Raw genomic sequence first — 18,753 nt, 5'->3', positions numbered from 1 at the left:
CTTCTTTTTATTAACACTCAGGAACCAAAAATTAAAATCAACAATAAAACAAAACCTGAATAGAAATGTGCAGGAACTCTCCACTGGGCAACTCCGTTGAATTCTGCGGAATACAAACGCCTTCCCCCCTTTCCCCAAAGTGAACCACGAAACGCCCCACTCGCACAATGGAATGCTTCTCTTCCATTTTATCTCTGTGAATTGTGCGCAGGCGCTCTCAAGCTTTCGCCTCGGGCGCACCAAGCCCGACCGTGCGTCGCCGCGCTGTCTACGTAGCACCGCGCCGGCGCAGCTTGGAGGAAGGGGCCGCCCATTGTGAGCCAAGAGGCCGCGAGTGCGCGTGCGCCGGCCTGAAGAGGGTTCGCGATGGCGGCCGCGGGCGGCCCTGAGGCGACCGCGTCGTCGGGGCCCTCGGAGGCGGCGTCGGCGGCCGGCGTCGCCGTGGCGGCCTCGTCGTCGTCGTCGTCGCCGGCCGTGGCCCCCGTGGTGGTGCAGCGCGAGCCGGTGTACAACTGGCAGGCCACGAAGCGGTCTCTCCGGGAGCGCTTCGCCTTCCTCTTCGCCAACGAGCTGCTGAGCGACGTGCGCTTCGTGGTGGGCAAAGGCGGGCCGAGGGCCGGAGGAGGCGCGCCCGGGCCGGGCCAGCAACGCATCCCCGCGCACCGCTTCGTCCTAGCCGCCGGCAGCGCCGTCTTCGACGCCATGTTCAACGGCGGCATGGCCACCACCTCGGCCGAGATCGAGCTGCCCGACGTGGAGCCCGCCGCTTTCCTCGCCCTGCTCAGGTCCGTCGAGGAGGAAGGAAGGGTGGGTCGCGACGGCGGTGGCTGCTGGATATACGCTCCGTGCACGAGGCATTGTCAAGATGTGGCCGCGTCCACACCATCCTTCGAAGCGCTATGATACCGCTTTAAAAACAGTCCAAGGAATTGTGGGGCTGTAGTTTGTTAAGGGTGCTGAGAGCTCTTAGGAGAAGCCCCCCTTTCCATCAGCTGGATAGGTCAGTGGGTTAGAGGTAAAAGGCAAAGGACCCCTGGACGGTTAAGTCCAGTCAAAGGCGACTATGGGGTTGTGGCGCTCATCTCGCTTTCAGGGCGAGGGAGCTGGCGTTTGTCCACAGACAGCTTTCTGGGACATGTGGCCAGCAGGGCTGAACCGTTTCTGGCACAATGGAACACCGTGACGGAAACCAGAGCGCATGGAGACGCCGTTCATGTTCCCGCCACAGTGGTACCTATTTATCTGCTTGCACTGACGTGCTTTCAAACTGCTAGGTTGGCAGGAGCTGGGACAACAGAGTAACCGGAGCTCACCCTGTCATTGGGATTCGAACCTCCGACTTTCTGATCGGCAAACCCAAGAGGCTCAGTGGTTTAGACCACAGCGCCACCCACATCCCTAGTGGGTCAGAGCATGGTGCTGACAAGGTTGCAGGTTCGCTCCCTGTGTGGGATGGCTGCATATTCCTGCATTGCTGGGGGTTGGACTAGATGATGATGATAATAAATTTATTATTTATACCCTGCTCTTCTGGCTGGGTTTCCCCAGCCACTGAGCGGCTCCCAACAGCATATTAAAAACACGATCAAACAGGGTCCCTTCCAACTCTATGATTCTATTCCCCTCCCAGAGGTGCAGTTCCCAGAGTTGTTGGGGGATTGTAGTTCTGGAAAAGGAATAGGTAGGTCTGCTAACAACGCTCAGTGCCCTTAACAAACTACAGTTCCCAGGATTCTTCATGAGGGGAGCCATGACCGTTTAAAGTGCCATAGTGCTTTAAATTTATGGTGTGGGTGTTGCCTTAGGTGGCTATAAAAATGGGGTTGGGCAGCCAGTTGTTTGTGGCTAGCATAATGGCTATGTTTCCCAGTATTGGACACAGTATGCTTCTGACCACCAGTTTGCGAGGAACAACAATGGGAGAAGGCTATTAATCCAGTAGGACCCTTTTCATGTTGTTATGGTGCTAAATTTATATTTTATAGTATTTTACACCTGTAAAAATAAATAGCTTGTTTTATTGAATAATTTATATTTGTTCATAGTTATTTTATATAGACATTTACATCCCAACTTGCTTGTGGCTATGCAGTTCTTAGAGTATAATCAACAAAAGTAGCTGGACTGCCATAAGCTATACCATACCATATACCTCCTATACCATAAGTATAGGAGGGAGTGGAAACTGTCCTTTCTACAGCAGCATTTTAAGAAAACAAGAACCATCCTATTGGATCAGACCAGAGGACCAACTTGTCCATCATCCTGTTTTCTGCATTGGCCAACCAACTGCTTATGGGACAACAACTAACATTCAGATGCATGCCTCCTCTGATATTTGAAGGAATATACAGCTATCATGACTTGTAAGCTATTACCCTTAATGAATTTGTCTACTTCCCCATTTAAAGCCATCTAAGTTGGTGGCCCTAACCATATCTTAAGGTAGCTAATTCCATAGTTTAACTTTCTGCATATATTTTTCTAAGCTGGATGTGATGGAGGGGTTTTTCTTCCTCGTGACTGCTTGCTTGATTTGTATTATTGGGTGCAAAAGAGAAATAGAGTCTTCCATCCCACCTCTTTCACTGCACTTGGAACTCCTTGTCAAGACTGGCATATAAATCAATCTGAAGATCTGAAGAAGTGTGCATGCACACGAAAGCTCATACCAAGAACTAACTTAGTTGGTCTTTAAGGTGCTACTGGAAGGAATTTTTTTATATAAATCAATGTTATGAATAAACAAATGTAACCTGGTCTGTGGAATGTGACCTTGGAGGCTGTGGCACAGATTTTGATTTCCTGAAAGACCCACTGGTCAGTGGCTTAGTGAGGGAAGATTTGAACCAGGGGCTTACTGTGTTGGGTTTTGATTCATTTAATTATGCCAATTATGGCAGTCCTGGAATTGCTTTTTCCAGGTATTGTGTAAAAAGTCATGCTGCACAAGATTTAGTGTACACTGTGAGTGCATTGATAGATCTGTTGATGAAGTCTCACTCCCTGTTTGGAGGTTCCAGTAGTAGATAGGTAGCCGTGTTGGTCTGCCATAGTCAAAATAAAAAAAATCCTTCCAGTAGCACCTTAAAGACCAACTAAGTTAGTTCTTGGTATGAGCTTTCGTGTGCATGCACACTTCTTCTGAAGAAGTGTGCATGCACACGAAAGCTCATACCAAGAACTAACTTAGTTGGTCTTTAAGGTGCTACTGGAAGGAATTTTTTTTTATTTTCCCTGTTTGGAGGACATGGATAGAGGTCTTGTGGTGTCAAGCAACTGGCGGTGCTTGTTCCCTGCACAAGATGGTATTGCAATCTTGATTTTTTTTCTTTTGCACGGCAGAGAGAATTGTCTAGTGCCTGACCTTTTATGTTAACTCCTCATTCAAACCAGTTATTGCGGATCAGAGAATTTTGGTATGGATTTTGAACAGAATATAGATTTGGGTGTGGAGATGCTGCTGTGGTGTGTATGATCTGGAAGATGCAGCCTAAGAGCCCAAGATGAAAATAGTTGGAAGTCAAAATACTTGAATCTGAGTTTATATCTGGTCAGGAACAAAGAAGCTCTGAACCATTCTTCTAGGAATGTAGTATTTCTTGTCTGTTTTTGCATCGTAAGGCAATCCCTGACCTTTCAGGTTTGTAAAGCTGCTGACTTTCTGCAGATAGTCAAGATTGTCTGTTAATATTTGGGGTAGGATTGCCTGTCATATGCTGTGGAACCAGCTCTGCAGAACAAAGGATATTAGGATCTTGAGTGACTTGCAGCTCAGTGCTATGTGTATGTACTTCAAAGTAAGTTCAATGGGCCTTTCATGTTATAAAGGGTGGCTGCCTTAATTGTCATCAAGCACTGTTCTCATAACTTGCTCTTCTTTCATTCCTAGGTTTTTGTATTCAGATGAAGTTCAGATTGGTCCCGAAACCGTTATGACCACTCTCTACACAGCCAAGAAGTATGCTGTCCCAGCCTTAGAAGCTCATTGTGTTGAATTTCTCACTAAGCACCTTCGGGCAGACAATGCTTTTATGCTGCTTACTCAGGTAACCTGCTGACTTGCATACTTAATGAGCTAACTGGAAATATGTGTCTGTTACTTCCCTAATTGCGTAGATCTGAGCACGTCTTACTTAAAAACATGTACGTAGTAAAGCAGTTGTGAATGATGCTGGAATATGGAAATTATGATAACTCACACATTTGAGTAAGGCTTCCTGCTCATGATCCTGATTCAGCCTGCGTGTGTGTGTGTGTGTTGTGAACAACACTGTGGAAAGACAAATTGCTTAGCATTCAGGACTATTTTATAAATACAGCATGAACTAGTGATCAGTTCTTAGTTTTTCATGTTTTGTTATTGTAAGAAAATGGCATGAAGCTTGGTGGTTTCTGATATTCAGTGTTATCAGCCTCTGGTGTGTCAGAATCAAATTCATCCTCCTATAACTTACACGAGTTATAATGTTTAACAGTTCTTAAAGATTGGTGCCTATCAGGCACTGTTCCATTAGACTCACTGAAAATTAAGCATGCATAGGATTCTGTGTATGCCCCAGAGCTAGTGCAGAAACACTTCTAACTGCAGTGAAGGCCTGGAAGCCGGTAGGGAAATCTTTTCTACCTTAATAGTGACTGTTTTTTTCCACCACCCACGGTTAAGGCTGCTTAGGGTAACCAATTGCTAAGGGGTTGAAGCCAGCTCATAACCACGATTTTAAACTGGTATTAAATGGGAACCCTTAGTCATGCTTTGTGTCACTGTTGATAGAAGTAAGGCGAGCAAGAATTGAAGGTAGCAAATGGAGTTTTGTGTACAAAACATTAATGTTGGGAGCAGCAATGTGAAATTAAGGTTGCTTTTGTAGAAATCCTTTTTTTTTGTTATTTTATGTTGGAAACTGTTTCTATTAGCAGTCAAGCCTATCCTTCAATACAGAATTTGCAAAATAATTCTAAGTAAATCTCTTGCATAGGCTCGTTTATTTGATGAACCGCAACTAGCTAGTCTCTGTCTTGACACAATAGACAAAAGTACTATGGATGCAATAAGTGCAGAAGGGTTCACAGATATTGATATAGGTAAGTAGCCCTCTAACCATTTATGTTCTTTGTGAAGGACTAGGCTGATAACTTACCTGATAGGATTTTTGCTATCCCTTCTCACATGTTGATCCAAAAAGATCCACATTCTTTGTTAATGGGTGATTTTAGTTGGGCATTTAACTTTCCAAGCTAGCCTGATTGTCTTGACCATTTTAAGGGAGATTAGTACTAGATTTTGCGCCCCAACTGAATGCACATTCCCACTGAGTTTCTTTTTGATTAGGTCCTACGTAATCTGTGTGCAGGTGATTATTATAATAATCACCTGCACACTGATTACGTAGGACCTACTCAAAAGAAACTCAGTATTATTTTTGTTATTATGATGTGCATTTTTTTGTTTTATATTGTAAACTGCCCTGTAATCTTCAGATGAAGGACAGCACAGTTTTTTAAAAAAGTTTGTGTCAACTATATTGTCAAATTAATTTAAGGAGTATAGCCTGTGATAGGTAGTTTATGTAGTAACTTTAAAAGGCATTCAATAGCAGTGAATTTTCTGGGCAGAAGTGGGGAGGGGATGGAGTCCTCAATTCACAAGTAACTTGATTCTTCTTCTTCAGACACTTTGTGTGCAGTATTGGAAAGAGACACACTAAGTATTCGTGAAAGTAGACTTTTTGGAGCTGTTGTACGCTGGGCTGAAGCAGAGTGTCAAAGACAGCAACTGCCCGTCACATCTGCCAATAAGCAGAAAGTGCTTGGCAAAGCCCTCTCCTTAATCCGCTTTCCATTGATGACTATTGAAGAGTTTGCAGCAGGTAACTGTATGGCTGGCTTCATTGTTGCAAAAAGTGAAAGGTTCTCTATGTTTTTAGAGATAATGTCCAAAATATGTGCTAAGGTTCCAGTTCTATTGGCCCTTTTACTAGCGATTAAATCATCTTTGTTTAACAACATGGTCATTGGCTCGAGAAAAGTAGCAAGAAAACAATACAGTACATTTTGTTTGCTCAGAAATCTGATTTTTCTGTACTTTTGTGATGCTCTTGCAGCTTGATCCAATGATGGTTATGTTGAAATAAGCCTTGTTGATCTCAATAAGACCTGCTTCTCAGAAAATCTGTGTAAGACTGCAGCTTTATTCTCCAGTTTTTGTTAAATCATATTTGTAATGTTGCTCATTCATTTTTTGTTTAATTCCTGCAGCTAAGATTTTAGCTGCCAATAATGAGAATTTCCTGTGGGAACAGTTATCTTCAATTAATTGAATCATTTTTATAGTGGAAGACAAAATTTGTGCCTCATTGACAGGCTGTCTGCTTTCAAAAATGGGAAGGGTCTCTTGTAGGATGGGAAGCCAATATGTGTGATACATCCTGCAGTAGTTAGATCCTGTAAAAAAAGGAAAGCAGCTTGCATTAAAAGATACAAACCATCTACAGATAATGGCTTATTTACCTGGGAGCAAGTCTCATTGAACTCTCTGGAACTTCTTTTACAAGACAATTTAGTCATGTCAGAGGTTAAACTGGATGAAGCACTTAAAAACAAATCTGTTGGCTTCACATGTAACTTTGTTTTCACTTGGGATATTTGCCTTAGGCACAACAAAGGACCATAATTATGATGTTTCAGTTTTTAAAAAATTACTATGTTTCAGGGTTGTTGGTTTTTTTTAAAAAAAAAAAAAACCTTGCATTTAAATTTACATGTATTTAATTTTATATATTGTAATAACTTTGTGTTTTATATTTCTGATTTAACTGGTTGAGAATCATATATAAAACTAAACACCTGGTTTTACCTATTTCACAAGTCACACTGCTAAAATGGTTCTTTTGTGTGTGTGTCTGCAATATACAAACCAGTTAAACCAGAATAATTAAGTGTTTCATCCTGTTTAAGTCTATTGCCAATGGCAAATTTGGCAGCATGAACACACATCTATAGACCATATATCATGGAAAGGAATTACTCATAATACAAATCTTAATTGCCAAACTACTAGTAGTACAAATAGTTCTCAATTCTAACCTATGTGTTGTGGAAGAAGTCTTATTCAGTAAAGCTACTGTGGCTAACACAACATATTTCAGACTAGCTGAGGTGGACATTCAAACCTTTTATCCCAATGCTTATATTAATTTTATCTTAAAAAACATTAGAGCTTATGCTAGCAGATAACAAGCTTGATTCACAAGCTATTTTTTGGTTGGAGTATTTGGATCTTGTCAGCCTTCTCTTGAAGCATGTTGGTCTTTCTCCGTTTATAGCCCAGATTAGTTAATCCAAGTTAAACAGCTACAATCTAGCAGTGGGATAGCTGTAAAAAAAATAGGCTTATAAAGTAATAGTTGCCTCAATAACATTTCTCAGCCGGCCTCCTAGTATATAGAATATATTCAGCTCAGTTGCACTGCCTTTTTTTCCAGGTCCTGCTCAGTCTGGAATTTTGTCAGATCGGGAAGTAGTAAATCTCTTTCTGCATTTTACAGTCAACCCTAAGCCTAGAGTTGACTATATTGACCGACCAAGATGCTGTCTTAGAGGAAAGGAATGCAGCATAAATAGATTCCAGCAAGTGGAGAGCCGCTGGGGTTACAGTGGAACAAGTGACAGGATCAGGTATTGGTCCATTTTCAGGGGAACTCGTGTGCCTATCACAATTAGGAGAAACCTTCCAAAACATTATTGCTCAGTTAGCAAGTTAGTAGCTGGCCATGAAGGCATGTATTTTCCCTCCCATCATAGACACATTAAAGAAGAAAGCATGGCCAAGGATGCTTGTTCTGCTGTTTGGCTTTTCACCACAGGATTGGATAACTCATGTAGGGAATCGTATGGCAGCACGTTGGTGCTCAAATAAACACACTTTGGGCTATGACATGGAAGGTTTCTCTTGTGGCTTTGGGATTGCATGGAGACTAGATAAAAGATGCACTGTTCTGCCTATAATAAATGTTCTTCTTAATGGGTGTCAACACTGGCTGATAGGTTTGGGGTCAAATTCATTAAGGCTGTGTGCATGTAGTTTCATTGGCCCTTAGTCCGATTCAATAGATGCTCGGTTTGTTCAATATATATTTACTTGATGGAGGCTGGGATCTAAAGAGCTACTAGGGGAAACATTTTTTTGCTTTGTAAGCTGATGAGCCCACCCTGCAAAATACCATGCCACAAGCAGCTGTTGAAAGTAGTAGTAGTAATAGTAGTAGTAGTAGTAGTAGTAGTAATAATAATAATAATAATAATAATAATAATAATAATAATAAATTTTATTTACCGTATTTTTCGTCCCATAGGACGCACCTAGTTTTTTTCGGGGGGAAATAAAGGAATTTTCCCCCCTTTATTTACCCCCCCCCCCTCGAAAGCAGGTCGGGGAAACCGAACCAGGTCGAGGAACAGTGGGATGGCGGCGCTGCACCTCCCTGCTGTCCCCCAAGCTTGTGGGGCTGGCCGATGTCTGACCGGCGCGAGGGGCGCTCTGCTTCAGGGCGTCCCGCCCGCCGGGCGGCAGGCTGCTATCCGCAGCGTGGGGTGTGTTCCCGAAGCGCCGGGCGCTCTGCTTTCAGGGCGCCCGACGCTCCGGGAAGCAGGCTGCTATCCGCAGCCTAGACAGCCCTGCGGGAACTCCTGCAGGGCTGCCTAGGCTGCGGATGTCTTCCTGAAGCCTGGAGAGCGAGAGGGGTCGGTGCGCACCAACCCCTCTCGCTCTCCAAGCTTCAGCGAAAGCCTGCATTCGCCCCATAGGAAGCACCCAGATTTCCCCTTCATTTTTGGAGGGGAAAAAGTGCGTCCTATAGGGCGAAAAATACGGTATATCCTGCCCTCCCCAACCGAAGCCGGGCTCAGGGCTGCTAACAACAATAAAATAGTACAACATTCTAAAATCATTACATTATAAAAGTAATTCAAATCAAATTGAATGGCAACCATTGAGCCAAAGTTCTGTGAAGATTGCCAAAGGAGGGAGTCAGGCTGTGCCCTAAGTTTCAAAAGCAGCTTGCCATGTGGCATGGGTGGCTGCTGTTTAAAAAGGAAAAAGAAAACCCAGTGCCTCTTTTGGGTGCCTAGAACTGGTTATACAGCTCTCTGAATCCTGGTCCAGGTGCCTACAAAAACACAGGGAGGTCTTCTTCAGAAGAGACTGCTTGAAGCTTAATGTTCAGCACACTATGCATGCTGTTGCACCATATGCTCTTGTGTGTTGACCTGTAGTATTTCACTAAAGATTATGGGCATCAGTTAAATAATACTTGTATAAAAGAGCATTAAAAGAAGGGCCAAAGCTTCTAACATATAGGCAAGTTCAAGAGGTTGCTTACAATACCAGGTTAAGTACTGTGAGATGGGATGTTTTTGTCCTTTTTATTATTATTGTTCCAGTGTTGATTTTGTTAATTTGTATTTGGAGGAGTTGGTTTTATACAGACAAATTACTATTAGAAATATTGTTTAAATGTTTGTGTAAGTACCTTGGGTCTTGTTTTGAGAAAGGAGTCTAAGAAATGTAAATAATAATAATAATAGCAGACATTGGAATAAAACAACTCCTGAATTGAATCACTAACCCCCCCCCCCAAACTGATAAAACTACTAGCAGCAAATCAAATAGTTCCTATTTTTCTTTTTAAAGTAGTCTATATTGCCCTCTCAATCCCTGATGAAATAAGCATTTTAACTTCATTTTCAGAAGATGAGAACAGAACTGACTTCGCAAGTTTTTCTGGGAAGGGGATTCATAAGGGGAGGGAGTCCTGCTGAGGGAATTATGCCCCTTGCCCCTATTTCAGATAAACATAAGCCTGAGTGATCTTTTCTGGAGATCTTGGTGTATGATGAAGCTGGTGAGGGAGAAGAAAATCTGTTAGGTAAATATGGTCTTGTTTGACAGTAGTTTGGCATAGGTATGTTTTTAAGGATGTGGCAGAACTGGAATTTGTACACTTCTAGCTTATTCCAGTGCAAAATAAAGGTAGAAACAACTGTAGTTTAGGAATCCAACCCTTATTTGGAAATTTTAACACTAGTCAATTACATTTTTCTCTCCATATTTCAAATACATTTACTTCCCTCTATTGTCTATGGGGTCACGAAGAGTCGAACACAACTAAACCACTAAACAACAACAACAACAAATTCTTTATTTTCTCTTTTTAAGGTTCACTGTTAATAGAAGGATTTCGATAGTGGGATTTGGATTGTATGGATCTATTCATGGACCCACAGATTACCAAGTTAATATACAGGTACCATCATGCTTTCTACGTGCTTAATGAATTACACATTTTCCTTAGACACCAAAATGTGTAAATAGTTCATTAATTTAACTAAATTGGCCAGGGATAGTCTGTTCAGAGTTGCATCATTTTGGTATATTGGATCAGTAGATTACCGAGGCAGGGTTTCTTACTTATGGTCCCATGGAACTAGCTTTCCATTCAAACTTGCCATGTTTGAACTTGCTTGTGGAATACACCCACCCACATTGAGTATTGCTACCTTGGTATATCTGGAGTGCTTCAAGGGGACTGCTACCTAAATTACTGAACTCTGTGTGAATTACGTTTTCAGATCTTCTGTTAAGGTACTACAGGGCTTATGAAGAAAAAAACGTGCTTGGCAAAAAATTATGTGTGCCAGTACTTGCATAAATAGTTATCAAGAAATCCAGAATATTTTAATGGATGACTTTCAAAATCACTTATTATCATTATCATTTTCATCATATCATAATTATTTATTAAATTTGTATACCACCTTTCCTCCATAGATGTCAGGGTGGTGCACAACATAAAATTACAATATGAAAACCACAAAACAGATAGTGAAAATAAGAACAGCAACAAACCAATAATCTCCCTCCCACAGCACATTGACAAGGGTATTGGATGTCAATCAGCCGAAGGCCTGGTTGAAAAGGAATATTTTCACCTGACGCCTAAAGGTGTATAATGAGGGTGCCAGCTGAACCTCCCTGGAAGGAACACAAATGGAGAGCCACCACAGAAATTTAGACAAATCTGAGTGGGGAAGGCATTCCAAAGACAGAGCAAAACCCCTTTTGTCTTACCTATGACAGAAGGAGCATCTGAGGAAGAGCTTCTGAAGTTGACTTTGATTGCTTTGAACTATGCCCTGAAGCAAACTATTAGTATAGGTCTTGTATTAGATTGTGTATTAATTACAGGTGCCAATTAGAGGCCCAATTTAAGTGTTATGGGTTGTGAAAGCTTTGCTTGTTGAAGCCCCAAGCTGTGGTTTCAGTTTCAGCCAGAAGCTGGAAGAGTGAAACAGGTTCCAGTGGCAAAAATCAGGTTCTGGTCATCTTAATAAAATGTGTAGGAAGTGGTTTCTAAAACAAAAAAATCACAGGGTGTTTTCTGTTTTATTTCTTGCCATGCTGTCTTACTGCAGATAATTGAATATGAGAAAAATCAGACGCTAGGGCAGAATGACACTGGATTTAGCTGTGACGGAACTGCCAATACCTTCAGAGTGATGTTCAAAGAACCTATAGAGATTCTGCCAACTGTGTGTTACACTGCTTGTGCAACCCTAAAAGTAAGATATTCTCAATTATTTTGTAAATATTTTAAACATGAGCGATGAGAAACTGGACTGTATGTATTGGTTATGTGTGGCTTATATAATATAAAGGACGCGGGTGGCGCTGTGGGTAAAACCTCAGCGCCTAGGACTTGCCGATCGCATGGTCGGTGGTTCGAATCCCCGCAGCAGGGTGCGCTCCCGTCTTTCGGTCCCAGCGCCTGCCAACCTAGCAGTTCGAAAGCACCTCTGGGTGCAAGTAGATAAATAGGGACCGCTTACCAGCGGGAAGGTAAACGGCGTTCCGTGTGCTGCGCTGGCTCGCCAGATGCAGCTTGTCACGCTGGCCACGTGACCCGGAAGTGTCTGCAGACAGCGCTGGCTCCCGGCCTATAGAGTGAGGTGAGCGCACAACCCTAGAGTCTGGCAAGACTGGCCCGTACAGGCAGGGGTACCTTTACCTTTTATATAATATAAGCCTCTTCATTACTAAAATGAGTATCTCTGCTGTAGCATATATTTCCTGGTATTGTAATTCTTTGCCACTAATTTACTTTACTACTTACTTTATAAAGTATTGTAAAGAAGAAGGAAATAAACTTATCTTGTTATTATTCTTTAGGGCCCTGATTCTCATTATGGCACAAAGGGATTGAAGAAAGTAATCCACGAGTCCCCCACTTCAAGCAAAACCTGCTTTTTCTTTTTTAGTTCACCGGGTAACAACAACGGTACATCAATAGAAGATGGGCAAATACCAGAAATAATATTTTATACGTAACTTCAAATAACTGAGAAGTAGAACTTTGCATTGACTCTTGATAAAAAGGACAGATGGAAGATACAGAATACTGTGAAGCATTGTAAATACATAATCTCGGATGTGTTATGATGATACTGAAGTATTGTACATGGAAGGTACTAAAACCTAGTATTCACTACTTCCAGTGGCAGTATGCAGCCAAATTGTTCTTGAACTAAAATATTCTTACCTGTACATAAGTATTTAACTTGATCACTTTAAATATACTGCCATCATTACCTGAAAGCTGGAGCAGAATATTTGTATTTTTTTCCTGAAATATACATGTTGCAAATGATATATCATTTGTGGATGGTATGATTGCGTTCCTGCACAATACACCACTTGCATTCTTAAAACTGAACACTTATGAAGAGAAGCCGAATTAAGGTTGATACAAATTGCCTCTGTAATTGTACTCAGTACAGTGTACATAAAATTAAATCTGTTTTGCTGTTTTGCTGGGGAAATATTATTCAGAAGTCAGTTGTATGAAGCTATCCTTGAAATAAAGTGAAGAGTGGAAGCAATTTTGTATAGTCCCGGAATACGTTACTTAAAAATAAATCCTGAACACTTTAAACTTACTTGTTCATACATATGCAAGCATACTGAGTAGTTCAGTATATATATAATGGAGTAATTAAGAATATTGTTTAAAGTAGCCTAGGCATATATTTTAAGTATTAAAGATACTGGCTAGGTTCCAAAGGATCAGACTACTTAGTCTCACAATGGAAGTTGTTGTTCAAAACATCTGGAGGGCACTAGGTTGGCAAAGGCTGGTGTACAGGTGGAATATCCCATATAAAATCATGCAAGCCCATTTTAAGAGACTGAAACGCTACAACTCAAACACAAGCCTTATCACCTCGGTAAGGTATAGCTGTTTGCTAGGATCTGAAAAGCTTGTCACTTTAATCCTTACTCTGTATTGCAAAATCTACTTTAAAAGTACCATTGTGCTGAGTAATGGGCATTTTTCAGAGGTAAAAATGAACAGGATTACAAAGTTCCCTTGGCCTCAAAAACTACCGGTAGTTCCATGGTGATTTGATTGGAAGCTGCTGTCACAGCAGCATTTTTCAAAGCTGCTTTGATCATTAATGCATGCCTCTGCTCGTTCAGTGAGCTATGGATCAGGCTAGTGAAAAAGACAGAGGTGACTTCATCTTTGAGAAGATCTCATTGAAAATGTGCCACAAATGTCTGTGATCAGCGAAGCAAGCAGCTGCTGTATTACATATCACAAGTGTCTGAAATGCTGCCTTTTCTGTTGAGGTGGTTAGTACCATATGTGAAAAGTGTCAGCCCTAGAAAAATCTCTGCGTACCTGGATTTATGACTAAATCACATGTGACCATACTACCATAAACGTTACCCAGTTGTGGAAGCTAAGCAAGATTGGGCCGGGTTAGGACTTGGATGGGACGTGGGTGGCACTGATCGGCAAATCCACAGAGCCTAGGACTTGCCGATCAGAAGGTTGGCAGTTCGAATCCCCGCAATGGGGTGAGCTCCCGTTGCTCAGTCCCTACTCCTGCCAACCTAGCAGTTTGAAAGCACGTCAAAGTACAAGTAGATAAATAGGTACTGCTCCGGCGGGAAGGTAAATGGCGTTTCTGTGCACTGCTCTGGCTCGCACATGACCCGGAAGCTGTCTGTGGACAAACGCTGGGTTCCTCGGACTATAGAGTGAGATGACCGCCGCAACCCCAGAGTCTGCCACGACTGGACCTAATGGTTAGGGGTCCCTTTACCTTTACCCTTAGGACTTGGATGGATTGGGAGACTGAATGCTTCTCATCACCTTGTGCCTAGACCCTTAGAATGTTTTGCCATCAATTTTAAAAAAAATATTAAAGTACAAAGGATAGAAAACAGACTTCCTCATCAGCCCCATCAAACATTGTGAAGGAAGCTGGGAGTTGCAGACCAGTAACATTAGGTGGACCTCTTTCTGGTTTACATATTAAGATGTTTTTAACACCATGGCTGGGCTTGCACATCACGCTAACTCAAATCTTGCAGGAGAGAAGCTTGCAACTGCTTTGCTCCACCTCCCTGGTTATTCTTGCCCCCATGCTACTCTGTACTAAGATAAGGTTTGGCTTTGGTGGTGCAGTGCGCAGGCCAAGAGCCACATGCAGCCTTCAAGGCTTTTTTTGTGGCCCTCAACCACATTTGACTCCCTGCAGCCCTTATACTGCCTTCCCAAAGTCAGGTAATTGAGGTGCTGGACTTTGGGAAGGAGGCATGAGGCTCTGATAGGGTCCTAGACTCCTCCCATCTCCTTCCCATAGCCTAGTTAGCATTTTCCCAGCTTTGGGAAGAAGATGGAAGGGCTGTTAGGACCCTGCTGGAGTGTGGCCTCACTCCCCTTTCCCCATGACAAGGCAGTGTGTGGCCCCACCGTATAGAGGTACAGTGGTACCTCTGGTTAAGTACTTGATTCGTTCCGGAGGTCCATTCTTAACCTGAAAGTGTTTTTAACCAGAAGCACCACTTTAGGTAATGGGGCCTCCCACTGCCGCCGTGCCGCCGGAGCACAATTTCTGTTCTCATCCTGAAGCAAAGTTCTTAACCCGAGGTACTATTTCTGGGTTAGCAGAGTCTGTAACCTGAAGCCTATGTAACCCGAGGTACCACTGTACTTTTGTAGCCCACTTGCTTTGAAAAGTTGGACTGCCCTGGCTTAAGTATTGCCCAAACTGGGGCTTATGCTAAAGCTGTCTGCCAGACTTAATTTGGAAGTTTCTAAGTCTGGAGAAAGAAAGATCAGGTTTAACAGTGCAGCATGGCGGGGGGGGGGGGTAGGTGTCAACTGCTGTGAGTGTGAGCTCCATTAGCTACTGCACTGATGCCAAGTACAGGATGAGCAAACTAGGAATCCTTTGCCTCATGAGTGCAGTTTATGAGTTGGCCACGAGGGAGCAGCACACAATCACTTCATCTTTAGGGATGAAGGAAATTTGGCTTTCTTTCTCTATTTCTGCTTTGCAAACCCCGAGTGTGCATTTCTCCTTTTCATACGTAATTGCACCAAGCACATTTCCCCAAGCTTGCACGCATTGCCGGCACCCATGTGTTTCGAGAGACGATGGAGTGCTCCTCCAGAGGGGAAGAAGCCAAAAAACTGTGAAAGCAGAACCAAAGTGACCTTCCCAGGGCGCAATCCTGGGCCAAGTGTCTGGGGGTCCCAGGCTGTCCAGACGACAAAACCCCCCTCTCGGCCGCCTTAGGGAAACTGGAAGGGGAAGAAATGGAGGCAGTGAGAGATTTGACTTTCTTGGGCTCCATGATCACTGCAGATGGTGAGAGCAGCCACAAAGTTAAAAGACGCCTGCTTCTTGGGAGAAAAGCAGTGACAAACCTAGACAGCATCTTAAAAAGCAGAGACATCACCTGTTATGTACTGAAGTTCTCACCCTGGGCTAGCAGGGGGATATTGTAGTTATGCAAATGAAGGATCGAAAGTGACGTTCAGTGATTGGATAGTTTTAGAAAGTTGTTACAGTAACGTGGTACTGGAGCTCTATATAAGCAGGCTGACTGAGCCCTTCAGTTCACTTCTGTCCTGGCCTGTGAATAAACAAGAGCTGTTTGAAGAATCGCTGTGTCGTCTGATATGTTCACCCACAACTTAACATCACCTTGCCAACAAAGGTTCGCATAGTTCAAGCTATAGTTTTCCCAGTAGTGATGTATGGAAGTGAGAGCTGGACCAAGATATAGGGCCCCTGTTATAGGAATTCTAAGGCCTTTTATATATAAAAAATATATGTGCATAAATGTACAAGGCAAACACATACATGAGTATACCAACCACATGTCTGAAATAGTACAGGAGAGCAATCCTGAAGCCATTTTGACTCTTCCCAAATTAACCTCAAATATTTCTCTGCAAGGAAGAAGGAAATGGGGAAAGCTCTGCAATGTTCTTTGGACTGTAGGGACTCACACCTCCCTGCAAATACAGCCTGGCAAGTATCTGTTAAGCCAGTGTTTCCCAACCTTTTTTGGGCAAAGGCACACTTGTTTCATGAAAAAAATCTCGAGGCACACCACCATTACAGCCCCGTGACGTCAGCGCGCAGCGTCACGCCGGGAGGGACATGAATTGCTAGCAAATTACATAATCACCTCCTTGAGGGCTGGCTCATCTTCTCCGAAGGCAGAACCCCATTAATTAACAGCACAGACTCACACCATAGCCAAGACGAGGGGGGAAAACCTCAGTCATGCACAGTCATGCACAGTCATGCACATGTGGGGGCTAAATGAGGACGAAGACCGGGCAGAGAGCAGGGTTCAAATCACCCCACCTGGCCAGGACAATCCCTGGGTGCTCCCTTGGGCCACTCGCCTGACCCACCTCGCAGGGCTGTTGTTGCGAGGATAACACGGGGAGAACCACGCGTGCCTCCGGGAGCTCCTTGGAGGAGAAAGCGGGCGATGAATGCAATGCACGAAATATATGAGAGGCGACCAGGTTTTGCAGGTGAGGGGCCCCCGCCAGCCTCCGCTTCCAACACCCGGCGCAACGATGCCGAAGTTTTCCCCCGGGCTCGGCTCGGGGAGCAGCGCTGCTCCCCCCCGGCTCCCCTTCGCCCTCCCGGCTCTCTCTGCCGCCCACTGGGGACCTCCCTCACCTGCCAAGTCCGGAGCGCCGGTGGAAGTTGCATGCATGCATGCAGGGCGCCGCGTTGCCATTGCATTGCACTGCACTCCATGCAACGCCTGCACGCATGCATTGCCTTGCACGCCCACCAAGGGGTCTCCCCGCGGTCCAATGCGTCACCTCCGGCGCGGATGCAGCATTGCAAAAATAACCCACCCCCCCGACGCAGCCCTACCTGGGGGGCAGCCTCCACCTCCGCCGCTCCACCTCCGCGGGGATCCCCGGGCTCCATCCTGCCGCCCGATCTCCGCGGGGGCGCAGGCAGGCTGCACGGGGTCTGCGCAGAAGAGCCCCTGCCCGTCTGGCCGCCGCCGCTGCGCTCATTCCATGGCCAGGAGAAGAGCGCTTCAAACAAAACGCCCGGCCCGCCAGGCCACGCTGGGAAACGTAGTTTCCGCACCCCGCGCAGGCGCGGAGCCCAAGGGCGAGGGGACTACGGATCCCGGCAGCCCCCGCGCCGGGGACGGAGGGGGAGAGGCCGGGTGCAGGGATGGAGGGACGGGTGGGCGAGCGAGTGAGTGAGTGGCAGCCGCCAAGCCTTGGCCGAGAGCCAGGAAGGGCCTCCCCGGAGGAGGAGGAGGGAGGCGCAGAGCGGGAGGGAACCCCAGGGGTCATCTAGTGACGGCGCCCCAATCGAAAATTTGACTTTAAAAAAAAAATCTTTCGAATTTTTTAATTTTTCCCGCGGCACACCAGGCAACATCTCGCGGCACACTAGTGTGCCGCGGAACAGTGGTTGGGAAACACTGAACTAGACTAGTGCCTCTTCTTGAAGGAACCGGTGTTTAAGCAGCAAGGGACCAGGGTTTTTTGGGGGGGGGGGGGAGACAATAAATCTACAGTTCCGGAGGCATTACTGGAAGACAGTGTTTAGATCACATTCTGGAAGATGGCATGAAACACACTGATATTTGTATAAAGGACTTTTTAAAAATTATCATTTTCATTTTTACAATTAAAACAATAGATAATAATCCAAGTGTCAAATGCACATTTAGTTTTGAACCCCCCCCCCCCACTTTCCATGGTTCACGTCATTTTCTTTTCCACTACATATTCTAATGAATCCCTATCTTCTCATTTCCTCATTTTTATATCTCAGTAATTGCTACTGCTGAATTTACTTTGTTACTGTTAACTTTTTAATACGCTTGCAATTCCCCCCCCCCCCACAAATGATCTACAAAACATTTCCAATCTCTCACACCTTGCCATTTCTACACATTCTATTAGTTTCATCTGCCATTCTTCCTTTGTTGGTATTTATTTATTTATTTATATTTTATTGAGGTATTTTAAATTAAAAGAAATGAAATGTACGGGGGGGGGGAGGAAAAGTGAGGGGAGAAAAAAAGAACAACAAAGATGTGTGTGTGTGATATATTTCCCCTAAATTGATTTTTGAATTTTGAATTTTATTGTTATTCATATTTTTAAACTGTATTTTATGCTGCTTTTATAATTAATTGTTTTAAATTTGTTGTTAGCCGCCCTGAATCCGGTTTTTGAACCGGGAAGGGTGGGGTATAAATAAAAATATATTATTATTATTATTATTATTATTATTATTATTATTATTATTAATGCATACAAAAAATGCAATATAAGATGCTCTCATACATTTTTATATAAATTGATAAATTGTTATTATTCCTAATACTTATTA

At 43.8% G+C, this 18,753-nt stretch overlaps 1 protein-coding gene across 1 annotated transcript; it reads left to right on the top strand.

The window, feature by feature from the left end:
- The first annotated feature begins 252 nt into the window (after nucleotides 1-252).
- Nucleotides 253-12,936, top strand: BTBD1 (BTB domain containing 1). Its single transcript, XM_083475886.1, has 8 exons — nucleotides 253-785; nucleotides 3,893-4,049; nucleotides 4,980-5,085; nucleotides 5,673-5,870; nucleotides 7,485-7,677; nucleotides 10,217-10,304; nucleotides 11,473-11,619; nucleotides 12,227-12,936. Exons 1-8 carry the CDS (start codon nucleotides 367-369, stop codon nucleotides 12,383-12,385), a joined length of 1,467 nt encoding a protein of 488 aa, XP_083332012.1. The 5' UTR covers nucleotides 253-366; the 3' UTR covers nucleotides 12,386-12,936.
- The last annotated feature ends 5,817 nt before the right edge of the window (nucleotides 12,937-18,753 follow it).

The sequence above is a fragment of the Podarcis liolepis genome (genome assembly GCF_965112155.1).
Source record: "Podarcis liolepis genome assembly, chromosome: 14".
Classification (NCBI taxonomy): domain Eukaryota; kingdom Metazoa; phylum Chordata; class Lepidosauria; order Squamata; family Lacertidae; genus Podarcis; species Podarcis liolepis.
This window is presented reverse-complemented; position numbering and strand designations above follow the sequence as displayed.

Bases quoted from the DNA above. Each gene is read 5' to 3' on its own strand.
- BTBD1 (XM_083475886.1), top strand. From the start codon at position 367: ATGGCGGCCGCGGGCGGCCCTGAGGCGACCGCGTCGTCGGGGCCCTCG. The intron at 786-3,892 runs GTCCGTCGAGGA...TTTCATTCCTAG, and splicing joins GCTTTCCTCGCCCTGCTCAG to GTTTTTGTATTCAGATGAAG. The intron at 5,086-5,672 runs GTAAGTAGCCCT...CTTCTTCTTCAG, and splicing joins GTTCACAGATATTGATATAG to ACACTTTGTGTGCAGTATTG.